General features: G+C 62.1%; 1 protein-coding gene across 5 annotated transcripts in view; it reads left to right on the top strand.

The window, feature by feature from the left end:
* Positions 1-14,986, top strand: part of INPP5A (inositol polyphosphate-5-phosphatase A) — a 138,801-nt gene that overhangs the window by 99,918 nt on the left and 23,897 nt on the right. For all 5 annotated transcript variants that reach the window (XM_039835958.1, XM_039835960.1, XM_039835959.1 and 2 more), the window contains exon 8: positions 8,595-8,679. In XM_039835958.1, the coding sequence (XP_039691892.1) occupies positions 8,595-8,679 (85 nt within the window). The remainder of the gene's footprint in view (positions 1-8,594; positions 8,680-14,986) is intronic.

Here is a 14,986-nt window from a genome sequence, read left to right as displayed (position 1 = left end):
CTGGCACGCCTTCAGGGACCGTGACTGTGCCTGCACCCAGCCTCCCCCCGGCTCCACCCTCGCTGGCCGCGGGGCCCCTCGCCCGTCGGTAGCGTTCCTGTCCGGTGCTGGCATCAGCCGGGCGCATGATAGTGGCGTTAGTTCTCCCCAGGGCCCTGAGCTCGGGGCCCTTGCCCGGTGCCGCCGGCCAGGTCTGCACAGAGAACGCAGGTGTGTGGGACGCAGCGTCTGGTGGCCCTTGCCATCATCCTGCACACTGGCCCTGAATGCAGCCAGATGCCATGCCAGGTCCTGTTGGCCTCGCAGGGTGAGCCGAGCTGGACTTGGAGTGGCCGAGGAACTGAGCCTGCAGCTGAGGGTTCCAGTTGCCTGCCCAGCCGGGGCCTCGGCACCCAGGGCTCTGACCCATGACAGCCTGTGACGGGGGCTCCTGTGTACCTGTTCTCGGGACCTCAGCTTTTGGGCGGCTCGTCCTCGAGTCTTTTTCACCCGTTCTCGCCCAGCTGCTCTGGAGCACCTCCCGTGTGCAGGCCCCAGTGTCCCCCGCCACCTGTCCCAAGGCTCTTGGGAATAGAAACATCATCACTGACCAGCAGCAGGTCGCCGGGTTGGGCACTGGCCGGACGGCGCCAGGCACGGGTGGTGGCGTTTGGGTTTAGGAGGCAGCACGGGGATGGTAGTTACGCCGTGTGTGGTCACCGCGCGGTGGCTGTGGCTGGCCTCTCGGAGAGCTGCCAAGCTGGCGGATTTCGGGCAGAGCCACCACCCCCAGGACAGGGAGCGGGGCCCTTGCTAGGTCACTGCTGTGTGCAGGTCAGCTGCATGGGCCTCGCTGGGACCTCCCACGGAGCCTGGGGCTGAGACGGACCCGCGACCTGTCGTCTTGGTGACTGCAGTCGGCTTCAGTGGGGTGTGGCACTCGAATGTGTCGTCACCCCAAACTGCTGTTCCTCCGTGGCCGCCCGAAAGCCACCTCGGGTTTCTGCCGCTTCCCTACGGCCCCGCGTTCCCAGGATCCCCGCAGGCCACACAAAGCGCGGCTCTGTGGGAGGGTCACTGCCGGCCACCCTGTCATCCGGGCTGCTAACCTTTTGGCAGCCACCAGCAGACTGCATTCTGCTCTGCTGATGGGGAGGACAATGCCACACTGGTCCTCTGAATGGACGCTGCCACCGACAGTGTCCCATTCACGCTTCGGGAACTGCTGGGCGCATTGTCTGCGGGCGTGGACACCGGAGGCCAGGGCTCCTGGGGACGGAGCCTGCCTTTCCGGGCTTAATCCCCACGTCGAGCTCCCAGGGGCCACGCTGCCACAGCGTGTGGTGTCAGACCGGGAGCGGTGGCCCATCAGCCTCAGGTCCCGGCCCCGAGAGCTGCTGGTGGGAAGCTCATGTTAGAACTGAGAGGCGCTCAGGTCCGTTTGCAACTTTTCTGTAAATGCAAGTTTATTCCAGAATGAAAAGCTTGTTCAAAAACCAGAGAGACGGGCTCTTTGTCTGAGGTGTGCAAGGCCTTCAGAGGCGTTTGCCCTCCAGCAGCGCCAGCTGTGGGCGCCCTCGGTCCAGCGGGCCGGCCGGCGGGCCATTGGAGGCAGCCACAGAAAGGTGTGTGCAGCGTTAACCACTGTGGCCCGTGGGCTCCTCGGAGTTTTTATTGCAGATAATGATTTTGTATTTTTTGTGCAGCTTATGCCTTCTCTGTTTTTAATCTCTCGTTATGAAAGTTTTATAGAGAAGGCGAACCCCAGTTCGTGAAGAGCCTCAGGCTCAGACACGCAGAAGTGAACAGCCCCGGGCCCTCGTGCGGGGGCCACTGCCGCTTTGCGCCTGACGTGGGGCCGGGCCGGTCGGTCTCCCCGACACGCGGTGAAGCTCCGTGGGGAGCATCCGGGATTAAACCCCAAGCGGAGGCCTCAGCTGCCACCGCCCTCCCGCGGCGCCGGCCGCGGGCACTTCCTGCGACCTCTCAGGCGCTCGGCTGTGCAGGGAGGTTTTTTCACCCCAAGGGACAGGGCTGTTCTGTCCCCGCTTTGAGAGGTGGCCTGGCCCCGTCCAACAGAGACATTTTCACATTACAACTGTGAAATCTTGGCGTAAAGCGCCCCGTTGTCCGCCCCCCCATTATTTTCTCACATTACAGCCCATTGTCACCGCGCTGAAGTTAATTTGATCAACATTGGGACATTTAACTTTTATGTCCGGTCAAAAGAGCTGTTTCACGCTCGTTTGGGGCTTTCAGAGGGGACGGGCGCGGGAAGTGCTGGCTCTGGGAACAAGGCAGGCCAATTAGTTTCCCAGGGGGAGGCTGGCGGTGAGGCCCACAGCGCCCTTTGTCACCGCGGGGCGGTCATCAGTCAGCTGTCAGCCCGCTCAAAGGCCCATCTGAATGTGTCTCCTTAGCCGTTCCCAGAACTTGCCTGGCTGCTCTGTGAGTGAAGAAAGGCTGCTGGCCTGCGGGCCGCTCACCGCGGGCGGCAGGGCTGGGTGGCGCTGCCCGGCTGGCCACACGGCTCCCCGCGGCCGGCTTCCTGTCCCGCCAGTCCGCCCACCCGCGAGGAAGCAGGTTGCACGCACGGCACCTCGGGCCTTCAGCCTGGAGGCCTGGGTGGCATTGTCACATCCAACTGGAGCCCAGCTCGAGGGAGCCCAGCCAGTGCCCACCGCCCCTCAGCCTGGGGGCCCCCCGCTGCGTTCTTGGGGCATCATGCAGCACCGTGCCTGTTTGGGACACGTGGAGTCAGGGGCAGCCCCAGCAAAATGAGCACTTTGCCCCTTCCTAAGGTCTCAGACGACTGATATTTTGTTGTGTCAAAAACTAATTCAAGTGTCCAGAAAACACAGAACACAGTCACAGCCACGTGCCCTCCGCTGAGCCCTGTCACGGTACGTTTCTCCGTGTTCGTCTTGTGTCCTTCTGGAGCACAGACACCACTGGTGCCCTGTCCCCTGCATCCTGCCCCTCCCCCACACCATCGGCTGCCTGTTCTGTGGGCGAGTGTGCCTCCCCACGGCGCACGCTCCCGGGCTGCTGCATGCACGAGCGTGTGTGCACTGGCCCTGCTGTGTGTCCGTGCCGCACACAGTGTCGGCAGCTTGGCGACCGTGCCCCGGCACTGAGGAGGGCGCCATGCTGAGACCCACCTGGTGGTGGGTCCCGCCCCTGCTCCAGCGCCAAAGGCAGCTCCGCCTGCCTGGCCCCGCAGCAGCTCCCTCCCCCCATGCTGGGGCAGCCATGTGGTGTTGGTGGGCGTGTCCTCAGGGTGCTGCCGGTCAGGACCAAATGGGGAGCGGTGCCTGCAGGGACCAGGTACATGCCACGTCCCCGACCAGCCAGCACCCGTGCCCACCCGTCTGGGGAACACGGGGTGGCTCAGTGTGGAAGCGGCTTATTTAACGTACCACTATTTGGAGAGCATGAAAGTGGCAGCCGTGGACGGACGCTCAGCGAGTGCCCGAGCTGTGCCCAGTGGGAGAGTCGTCAGAGGGCTGGATGTTGAAAGGTGGACCACGACTGAGGGTCCGGCAGGGTGTCTGGGGCCTGAAGCCCACCCGGCCCTCGGCTCTCCCTGCTTGAGGAGCAGCCACGCGGGCTGGGGACCTTCACAGGTGGGGACCTGTGAAGGTCCCCAGTGCACAGGTGGGGACCAAGGCCCCGGCCAGAACCGCCAGTAGCCCTGACAGGCGTGGGGCCGTCTCAGCCCACCAGGCTCCACCCAGCAGCGCAGACCTGGAGGCTGAGGTCCGAGGTCGGGGTGCGGGCCACCTCCCAGCTCCCAGATGGCCACCTTCTCACAGTGGCCGCACGCACCGCAGAGCACTCTGGTGTCTGTCCAGCAGATCGGGGCCCACGCTGACACCCAGGCCCCCAGCACGGCCACCACGCTGACGCCCAGGCCCCCAGCGTGGTCACGTGGGGTAGGGCTGCCACACGGGGTGTGAGGAGACAACGCAGTGTGCAGCAGGGCCTCGGGCCGCGAGTGTCTGAGACAGGAGGTGGCCTCTTAAAGACGGGAGCCGTTCGCGTGGGGACACTTACGAGAACTTCGCCCGCCCGCCTCCCTCCGTGCCCCGTGGAGGCTGTGGCTGCAGGCCTGTGACTTCTCCAGACTGATGCCTCTCGAGGGGCCGAGGGACCGTGTGCCCCTGTGACGAGGACCCCATGGCTGGGCACGGGGTGTGGCAGTGGGTATGGCGGGCACCACTTGGCTGGCCTGGCTGGAGGACCGTATCCTGGCACCTCGGAGCATCACTCACGAGTGCACCGTGCTGCCGGCCAGCGGGCCAGTCGCCGAGGGCCCTGGGTGCACCGATCGTGGGGACTTCGCCGATGCCCCAAAGGGTCACCCATGCTGACCCTGACGCTGGTTCCGGCCGCGCCGCAGACCCCCTTCCCACCTTCCCTCGTGGTCTTCCCGCGTCCCTGCCCCAAGTACGTTGGGGACAGGCTGTCTCACCGCAGCCCCCTCGTGCGTGCCAGCCGACATCAGCACGGCGCGACCGTGCCCCCGGGGGCCACCAGCCCCACCCAGCCAGCGTGCACACCAGCTTGTCTGTCTCCGGTGACAGTAAATGGGTCCGTTTACTTAGAGCGGCTTAAATAAACGTATCGTACACCATTCCGCTGGACGTTTCGAGACGAGGGGAAACGTTCGGGAACTCGAGACCACTCTGCCTTGTTGCAGTCATTACTGTTGTTGCTGTTTTTGCCATTTCAAGCTGTTCGACAGAGAACGAGTCTCTGTCAGATCCGAGGAACAGAAACTGGCGTTAGTCGATTCCTGACTGTACAGAAACCCACTGCGCTCAGTAGTTAGGGAGCAGAAGAGCAGCAGGGCCGGGCTGCTCGGATGCGTGGAGGGACGGGGGGACATCGTGGCCATGTCCCCGGCTCAGCCACGCAGCCTCTCGGGGTCAGAGCCCAGGGGTGGCCCCTCGGGCTGCTCGCAGACGCCGTCAGCCGGCCTGAGGCGGCCCCTGAACACTCAGCCTGCGACTCCCTGTGGGACACTGTCCCTGTCGTCGGACGTCTAATCTGCAGCTTCCGGCATCAGCGCGTCCGTGGCCCCTTCCTCGCCAGGCAGGCCTCTGTGACATGGCAAGTGTCACCGCGGTTTGTCACATAATGAAATCACCTGTCAAAACAGAAAGACACTTCGTTTTCAAGGCCCAAAAAATTGATTTTTATGGCTATTCTTGTAATTCCCTTTTTGAATTAGGCACACGATATTGATGTGGGCCTACTTTTTAATCATAATAGCTCCTGACAAGGTAATTAATTTTCAAACAACTCTTTTTTCCTCCTGGTCCAAATGGCACTCTATTGAAATTAAAAGTGAGAGCCACGAGGCCGCGGGCCTGGCACTCAGGCGATTGCCTCGGCCGTGACGGCCCCCTGCCCCCTGCCCCCCGCTGCCATTGTTATTAATGGGCTCGGGCTTCGTAGGGAGCGGGCACGGACTGGGGCAAAGTCGAGGCCTTTAATGACAGTGTGACACGGTCCTGGGCGTGCGGATGGAGTCACTTCCCCACACCGCAGGCCCGGCCAGCCTGTCGCTGTCACCCAGCACCCGGCCCTGCGTGTGGGCCGCGGCGGGAGGCGGTGGGGCCAGCCCGGGGCTGGGGAAGGTCGCGTCTTCCCTCTGAGCTCAGCCAGATACTAAACGTGACATCTGTTAGTGTTTTAAAGAGGACTTCATCTCAGAATGCTGTTTCATTAGCCAGACGGTCATTCGCGTCCTTGATCCGCGTGGGGGTGTCAGCTGTCTGCAGTCTGTGCCCCCCGACAGCACCAGGCGGGAAGTCACTCCGGTATCCCATAAACGGGCTTGGCCGGGCTGTGACATCCTTGATTTGGCACCCTGCCCCCAGCCTCCTGTAACCCCCAGGGGCGTCACTCAGCGCTCCCAGGACACAGGGAGGCCGGGCACAGGGTGGTTGTCAGCTTGAGGCCCGAGCAGGCCCAGTGTCTCAGAGCTCAGACCTCGGGCCGGGGCATTGGCTCCAGTAACAGTGAGGACTTGGCAGGGCTTCGGGAGACGGGCGTGAACACTGCCCCTCTGCCTGCGGGGACCCTGACAGCGCCCCACTGGCCCTTGCCTGGCAGGCCTTGGCGGGCCGATGCCGGGGGTGCTCGGCCAGGTGGCTCTGCCCCTGCCCCGGGGACCTCGGCTCTGGAGGCCGAGTAGTGACGGCACGGGGGGACCACCACAGAGCAGCGGGAAAGCGGGCGAGGAGGGCAGGGAGGGCGCACGCCCACTGACGACTCCCGCCCGGCGCCCCCGCAGAAGCAGCCGCGTCACTGTGTCCCTAGTTACGTTTTTCTTCTAACGGCAGAAAAAGGCTTACTTTTTTTCAGGAGGCTGAGACGGCTGAAGCTTCCTGTTTGCAGAGCCCCCTGGGGCCGAGTTCTAGCCCTTTGCCTGGCCGGAGGGGAGGCGGGGTGCGGGGCTGTCCCCGGGCACGGCGGCCAGTCAGCGAGCCGTCGGGCAGGCATCTGTGCAGGGCCCTGCGGTCTTCATGCGTTGGTGGTGTTTCCACTACAGAAAGATTTTGTTTTCAAACAAGTCAGTGAAATTACTAGTCATTTGCACTACTAGTAACGGTTTATTGAAATGTGTCCTTTTTCTTCAAACTAACGTGTACGTTAGCGAGTTATTCCAAGTAAAAAGGAAAACAAGAATTTTTGTGGAATTAGCTAGATGGTAGAGCAGTTAACGTGCGAGAGAAATACAATAGCCAAGGAGATTTTTAGGAGTTGCTGGCGAGATGGTCTCCCTATAAAAAGTCACACGAGGTCTGCATCAGGAAATGGTCTCAAAAAGACCCGCGAGATTTGGGGAGTTTTGTGCCATAGAAACATGGGAGGGGGTTAAAGGGTTAATAAACGGTGCGGATCAGTCGGCATGGGGACGGATGCGGTCGAATCTCTGCTTCACACACTGCCTCCAGGTGGATGGGAGGCTGACCAGAAGAACTGCCCGGCGACGAAGGAAGGGGCCGGCCTCCTGGAGGAGGCAGAGGCCGCCGTGGGGAATTGAAACATGCGACTGCTTGAAAATTAAAACTTCTGCAGGACACGAGATGTCATAAACAAAATGAAAAGGCCAGCAACGGGCCAAGGAGAATGTCCGCCTCGTGTGTTACAGAGGACTAATGTCGCAATTACAGGGAGACTCCTGGAATTTAAAAAGGAGCAGGCAGGGAACTACAATAAACAGGCTCTGAACAAGTAAAAACAGAAAATGCAGATTCGGAAAGGATGGTCCACCTTGCAGATGACCATGCAAGTTAAAACAAAAACGTGCTTTCCGTTCCGATCAGACCCGTTAAATAGCACGGGGCAAGTTCGCCCCTCCGTCAGGCAGGTGTGAGCAGGCAGGACAGCCACCCTCTCCACAGGAGGCACGTCCACAGGGTGGCTGGGGACATGTTGGTCCCTTGGCGCGCATCAGAACTTCTCGGGCACCTGGCGTAGACGCTTTCCCTGGCTTTTGCCTGCCAAGTCACCGAGTTTTCACGTCCACCCCAGGGCGGTCTGTCTGAGGGGTGCCCCCTCGTGCCCCCACAGCCCTGGACCAGCAAGTGTGCCATTGGAGCCACACTGGACAGCAGGGGCCGGAGGCTTGGTCACCCAGACGTTCCTTTCTTTCTGTACAGGTGACACATCTGTCGTGGTGACGGACTTGTTAGCAGGGCTTGCTGTTCTTTGGAGTCAGGAGTGCCAGGCGCTTTGGCTGCCCCTAGAGCAGCACTGGTCACCGGTGGCCGAGGCGGCCGAGGGAGGCCACTGCTACCACCCTGTCAGATGCTTGCCACAGGCGCACTTCTCAGTGGCAAAAGCTTCGTGAAACGGTGTCATTGATTTAAAACGTGCAGGAAAAGTTTTTAAGCAAATTAATTTCTAGCTTAAAAATGCGGCTGCTGTTGCTTTTCACCTCGGCCACGTCTGAGTGGGGATAAGAGGCAAATACCTTGAGGGTGGCGTGGACGGAGGGGGCCTGGGTTCCTGTGGGCTCGTGCAGGCCACCGGCCCACTTGGCCCCCCCCACACACAGGAGGCTTTTGAGGAAGAAACCACCTTTTATGTGCCGGGGTGGCGGCGAGGGGGCAGGGGGCTCCGGCCTGTCCCCCACCCGGGCTTTGGCAGGGCGGGTTCAGCACCGGTCTTCCTGGGCAGGGGCGTTCCATATGTGCAGGTCCTGTGGTTCCGGGGCATGAGCATTCGCAGTGTCACTCCGGTGGCGTTAAGCCTTGGCCCTGGTCTCGTTGGAAGCAGGATCAGCCCGGTCGGAGCTGGTTCTGCAGTTAAGGTTCCCTGGGCCCTCTGGCAAGCCTCGCTTCCCAGGGCAGGCTGCGGTGGCCACCAGACGTGATCTGACCGCGGCCCTGGCCCAGCCCATGAGGACGCACCTGGCAGAGGGAGCCACGCGCCGTCTGGGGACTGTGGCCGCGTCCCCGTGCCGAGCGTGGGGGCGCGCCTGCCTTCCGCGGGAGATGGAGGGCGTGCACACGGGGAGCGCGGCGGGAAGGGTGCGGGCTGCCGGCTGGGGGGCCCGGGCGCCCACGCTCAGTGACTATCTCCTTCTGTCCTCCCAGGATCGTTGACCCGCGGTTCGAGAAAGTGGCCTACTTCGTTTTCGGCGACTTCAACTTCCGACTGGATGCCAAGTCCGTGGTGGAGGTAGGCGCCCCGGCCCCCGCGGTCACAGCCCAGCAGGCGGCCGTTGCACCTGGGCAAGTTCGATGCCGTCATTCCCACGGGTCGTATTTAAGGCGAAGACGCCTAATAAAAAGATGCCTCGCTGTCAGAAAGGGGGCCGTTACTGGGTCACGGGGGCGTCTCGGGCGTCTGCAGCCGGTGGTCGGTCGGCCGGTTTACGCTCAGCTCCCGTGACGTCATAACGTGCTGCCGCGAAGGTTCCGGCGAGGGTCCGTGGCAGCGGCCGTGCTCAGCTCTTTGTCCGCACTGCGCATGTCTACAAAGTAGTTACCTCGTGTCATCTAGTAAATCGGCCACGTCACTCGGCCGTTGGGAACTTCGAGGCTGTGTCTCTGGGAAGCACTCACGGGTGGGGTCCTCTCCGGCCCTGGAGTGATGTCCCCTTGAGGAGCACGTGCAGCTGGAAATGCTGCCTGGCGTCGAGCGTGTGGTATAGAGGTTGGGAGCCGGGCTCAGTGCAGCCTGCCCAGTGCCTACTGTGTGACCAGGAAGCAAAGCCAGTGGCCCAGGCACAGGGGCTGGCCTCTCCGTGAGGGGGTGCACTGCAGGGGACACTGGCCGGGACCCCACAGCTCTGGCCACGGGGAGGGGGGCCGCGCCGCCCTCTGATCTCTCGGCTACCGGGGGGTGGGGAGGACCCCCACCCCCTTCCGCCTGCACCTACACGGCAAGCACAGTTCCCATCCTGGGCAGCTGGATGCCAGGCCAGCCTTACGAGGGCTCGGTCCAGTGCCTGGCACACACTGGGCAGTGTGTGCACAGCAACCGTGCCAGAAGCAGCATGGAGAACCAACAGGCCCCGAGTCATTCATTATCTTCCCATTAGTAGTCGCGGTTACAAACGGCATCAGACATTAATCTCCCGTCTTCGGTAGGAAATTATTTCTTAAAGACAGACCGAGCAGGCTTTTGATCATCCCATATCTCCCTTTGCTTGACAGAAATGAGTAATGTCATTTTGAAATCCTCTTTTTTAATTTAATTAGGCTGGTGGCACCTCACCAAGCCAGCCTCACGTGCACGTGTGACACACGGATGTGCCTGCTTCCTCTGTGCGGCTCTGCTGCTCCCTTTCCTCAGCTTGAGCCCAGAGAGCTGATAGGCAGGCGTCAGGGACCCAGTCGGGGCCCCTCGGGCCCACACCCTTTGCACAGCCAGGGACAGTACCCGGCAGGTCACAGCCTGTCCCGGTGTGTGACAACGTCCTGACCCTCTGGAGGAAGGCCGCCGCCTCCTTTGATTCTAGGCCACCATGTGCTAACGCCACGCTTTGGGGGAGGGCCTCGTTTCCCTGGGCACGGTCACTTCAGGCTGGGACTTGGGACCAGTGCGTCAGCTGTGCGGACAGCCCCCACCCAGAGCGCGTACCGCAGAGGACGGAGCCGCGGGCAGGCTGCACGTCGGGGGAAGGTCAGATGAGCCTCGGAAGTGGCCTGTTCCTCCCACTGGAACAATCGTCGGAGAGGAGGGCAGCGCCGGACTCGGGTCAGAGTCGTCACAGGCGGCGCTCCGAGCCGGCCCCGGGGGCGCACGCAGCCCGGTTCTGCGTCCCGCGGCCGTGCGGACCTGGGCAGCGACGTGGGGCGCGTGAGGCGCGCGCGGGCAGCGGGTCTGGGGGCTCCCGCCTGGGCCCCTGCTGCGGTCCCGGCGCCTCGGAGGCGGGGTCACGGGTTTCTTGGTGCTGCGAGCGAGCGTGGGGGCCACTGCGGGAGGCCCGTGTGCCCCCAGAGGGCGTGTGCCGGTGGGGCGGCGGCCACTCACAGGAGGCCACGCGCTGCGGCTCGTCACGCGCCTTGTCGCCCACTTTCGCCTTCCTCCTGACCCGGACCCTTCACCAGCTTGGCCTGACCTCAAGGAGCCATCCCCACTTTTTAAAGGGTCCCTGCCCCGGGGCGACCTCAGCCGTGCTGCCGAGGCCGTAGCTGGACGTCCTGAGGCCGCCGCCACGCGGGCGCGTCCACGCCGGCCGTGTGGCCCTCTGCGCCTGCGCGTGCCCGACCGCCCCGCCGCCGTGCATAGTCAGGGCCGGGCGTCCTTGACCCTGGGCGGGCCGGCGGAGACCAAGGCTGGACGCAGGCGGGCCCAGGGCCCGGCCGTGCGAGCGGCAGCAGCGCCCGCCCGTGCGCTTTGGCGGGAGCACAAAGGCCGTGTGCAAAGCAGCATCGCCGGGAACGAGAGCGGGTTCTGACCCCTGGGCCTGAGCGGCCGTCGGGTTCGCCGTTCACGAGGAGCTGCCAGAACCCCCGGCCCCCCGAGAGCCCGGAAGGCGCCGGGGCCATCGGTACCGACATCCGACGGGCACCTGCGTGCTCGTAGGTCTCTCCGCCTTCCTCTTCCTCTTCCTCTAGGAGGATGAGAGGTTCTTCGTCCTCGGCCACTCGTCCATCAGAATTGCCCGGCAGAGAGGGGTGTAGAGTGCTCTTTCTGTGTGCAGTGCCCGCGATGGCCAAGTTTCCACAGACAACTCCTCCAACCGTGACCCCGCAGGGCCCACCGCGGCCTCCCCACACTTGTCCTCCGTCCCTCACTGTCCTGGCCCCACAGCCCTGGCAGCCTGTCTGCCCAGGGCAGTTGGGGTGGCAGGTACGCATGGCTGAGCAAAGAGAGGAAGGTTGGGGGGCCGTGCCCGGGCTCTGGGAGGGCCCTGTCACCCGGGGTGTGGCTCTTCACTCACAGAAGCAGGGACTTGTACGAGGCACTGAGGGTGGCCGGCGTGTCCACATGGACCTACTGCCACCAAGGCACCTCTCCACATGCACCCTACCAAGCAGATCCCAGGAGGCAACAGCGCCTCAGAGCCGGCAGCCACAGCACCCTGTCACCAGATGCGCTCGCTGACGCTTAGTTCTGGCTGGTGGCACTGCACCCCCACAGCCTAGGGCTCCCTTGTCTGGCTCCTCCCGGGGGGCTGAAGGCAATGGTGTTTAGCAGAACACTTGCTCCATAAGTAAACACACATGTTGCAGGTCTGTGCATTAATTTTTGGAGGGTTTTCACACCCACGTGATTATTTAAAACCTGTGACTAGATGGCTATTGACAAATAAAAACTTTAATTACATAATTCTTGCACAGTTTACTCTGTAAGTTAAGCAAACATACAGGAAACAATTTCATTGCAAACGTATGGAATAAGATTTTTATTTAAATTTTTTTAGGACCTTGTGGTCAGATGAAGATTTTAGCTCTGGAATTAAAGGTGGTTTTCCATGGTGGCATTGCCTACACATTCTTCAGCTGTTCGTGAAAATTCCACAAAGGGCAGGGAGCTGAGAGCATAGCATGGGGCCGTCACGGACTCAGGAAGCCGAGAGGCGGCGCCGAACGTGGACGTTGGGTCTTGCAGGAGCGGGCGGCACCGGGTCCCCTAGGAGTGGACATTCACAGGGAAAGGCACCACAGCTCTTGCTTTTTCTGGAGTAAGATCCAGCAGTTCCTAAGAGTTGTAGACTGACAGCTGGGCGGGAGCTCATGCCCAGCGTGGCGTGTGATGTTCCGGCACCACTACCCCGTGACGGGCAGACCAGCTGCTCTGCCATGACGCCCGTTTTGTCACCTGCAAGCTGCCTCATCTCTCCCTGTCGGCCTCAGACACGTGCAGCCTCTCGAGACAATTGTAATTAATTTCATAAGTGTCTTAAACTGACGTTGAAGGTGTCGGTTGTGTAGGAGGGACCTTCCTGGGTTGCGTGTGATGTCACCACATGCGATGTCCCAGCTCTGGTAACGGTGACCACAAGCTGGGCAGCTGAAACTCTAGACATTTGTCCTCTCCCAGTTCTGAAACCGAGAACTCCAGAGTCACGGTGTGGCAGGGCCATGCTCCTCCTCCAGGCTGTAGGGGAGGGTCCTTCCCGCCTCTTCTGCTGGTGGCCCTGGGCATCCCGGGCGTGTGGCCGCGTCACCCAGTCCCTGCCTCCCTCGTTACGTGGCCTTCCGTGCACTTGTCCTCACTGTTCTCTGAGAAGGAGCACCCTCAACCCAGGGTGGCTCGTGTCCAGACCCCTCACTCACTACGTCTGCAGAGACGGCTTCAGAGCGCAGCCACACGCTGGCTGGCTGGGCGTGGACTGGGGACCGTCTTCGGCCTCCGAGGGCCCGCGTGCGGGATGCCGTGCCTCCCACCGCTTGGTGGAGTGAATACTTGCTAGAAAACATATTTCTCAGCAAAAAGGCATCTAAAAATAAGTTTAACTGAGAAAGAACGGATTTCTGTAGTTGGCGATTAACTTAGGCAGGTTCGCTAGCTGCCTGTCACACTGAGTGTGAAGCACGTCTTTGGAAAATCGATCTGCTGGCTCCAGAAAAAGGGCCAAGAGAAATTCTGTGGAAACCAAACAAATGGGTGCTGAGTTTCCCTACGGGCTGAGTTGGGCTAAGTGAACAGTGCTCGGGGCCTGGGGAAGACAGCTGGGGACACGTGTTGGGGACGCCCAGCCACTGCACAGGTCCCACCTCGGTGACCACAGGCCCCGGGCAGGGGGCGGGCGGCGAGCACCAGCAGCCCCGACCGTCGCAGCTCGACCTCGGACACACTTCACTCTCCTGTTCGTCTTCTTCCAATAGGTGTTAACGACGGCGGCACGACCAGGAGCATCAAGCCCTGGTGCCGCGTCCTGCGTGGCCGGCCACGCACCCTGGGGCCCAGGCCCCGGGCTGGGGGGCTCGGGGCTGCGGGTGGGGGGCCAGCTTCACACACCATCTGGGTCACCTGCAGCACCACATCCACGCCCCCCTGTGAGGGTCTCCGCAGGCTTGCCCCGATGCCCGTGATTCTGGCACTGCCGTCACGCCTCTGGTGATGCCCCCGCAGTGACGAGCAGCACCCCTGGGCTGGACCCACCAGCGCTGACCCCAGCACGTGGTAAGAAGGCCCAAGGGAGGTGTCAGGATGGGGACACAGTGCGGTCGTTTCATCTGGAGGTGGCACGTCCCCTCGCTCCTGAGGAACGAGGCCAGGGTTGCGTTTTGGGCTGCGTGGTAAGAAGCCCCAGCTGGACTTGGATTCGGTTTTCTTTGCTGAGCCCCACCTGGAGTGGCAGCTCGGCCTCCCTGTCCCCGGCACTGGCTGTGCCTGGTCAGCACAATTCATGGACGTTAATTAACTCCGTCTCCAGAACACGAGAGGCCGGTGAGCCGAGTCCGCGAGTCCGCGAGTCAGGGGCAGAGTTTGCTCCCTGCAGGTGCAGCAGGGTGGCCCCGGGAGGGGACAGTCAGGCCCCAGATGTCCGGGCGTCATCTGCAGTGAGGGAGGGTTAGGGTCCCTGAGGGAAGATTAGGGTCCCACAGTCTTGCCGAGCACCCACCTTGGTCGGAGGTGCTGGTGCACAGTGAAGAGACCATCCCCAGGGAACTAGCAGCTTTGCATTTCAGATGCAAATTTATACAAATGTGGTTGCAGAGCAGAACTGAGACGATTCTGCGATCACATTTGGCACCGCCTACGCCATAATTAAAGTGTACACAAATTAAACACAACTATCGTGCCGTGTAACGGGCCCCGCTCCGTGGAACTAATTAATGACGCAGCCTTTGCCGGCGGCCTCGCTCAGAGGGTATGTTTTATGCCTTGCGTGGTGGCAACTGGCAGCTGGGGCGCTCAGCTGGCCGCAGTGACAGAGAGTGACAGCAGTGCCAGGCACTCCCGTCTCTGCATGGCCCAGCCTCGCGCCCACCTGCTTTCCATCGCCACCGACAATGACAGTGACGGATGCGTTTTTGGAAGTCGGCAGCTGTTTTCAAAAACCAGTCGCCGGTTTCTGACAGGTACACATGTGTTCAGGTGCCAGGTGGGCCACTGAGAAACAGGTGCTGTTCGGAGCTTGACGTAGGAGCAGCGATCATCCAGGAGGCTCACGTCCACAGGAGGGGCGCTGGGCAGTGTCGCGACAGCTGGGGTCCCAGCACTGACCCTGCCGGCCGTGGAGGAGGGTCACTGCAGACATCATGACACCATGAGAGTCGGCAAGGCCTCGGCCGCGTGAGCTCCTGCCCGGACCACAGACATCCCTGCAGCCCCGGTCAGCCCTCCGCGCGCTGCCCGCCCCCAGAAGGCCACGAGCCAGCCGACGCCGCACCCACGCGGAGACCACGGGACGTGCTGGCTGCATCTGGCTTTCTCTCACCTTGCTGAGCCAAAGCCCAGTCGCGCAGCTGCAGCCCGGACCCCTCAGCCCCCAGGCACAGTGGACACAGGTCAGGCCAGGGCCCACCGTCAGCTCCCGTCGGGGCACTGCGACAAAGTGATAGCTGTGTCACTGGCCCCGGGT

Source organism: Pteropus medius, unplaced genomic scaffold, assembly GCF_902729225.1.
Source record: "Pteropus medius unplaced genomic scaffold, Ma_sr-lr_union100, whole genome shotgun sequence".
Lineage (NCBI taxonomy): Eukaryota > Metazoa > Chordata > Mammalia > Chiroptera > Pteropodidae > Pteropus > Pteropus medius.
The sequence above is the reverse complement of the archived record's forward strand: the minus strand, read 5'-3'. Positions and strand labels throughout refer to the sequence as shown.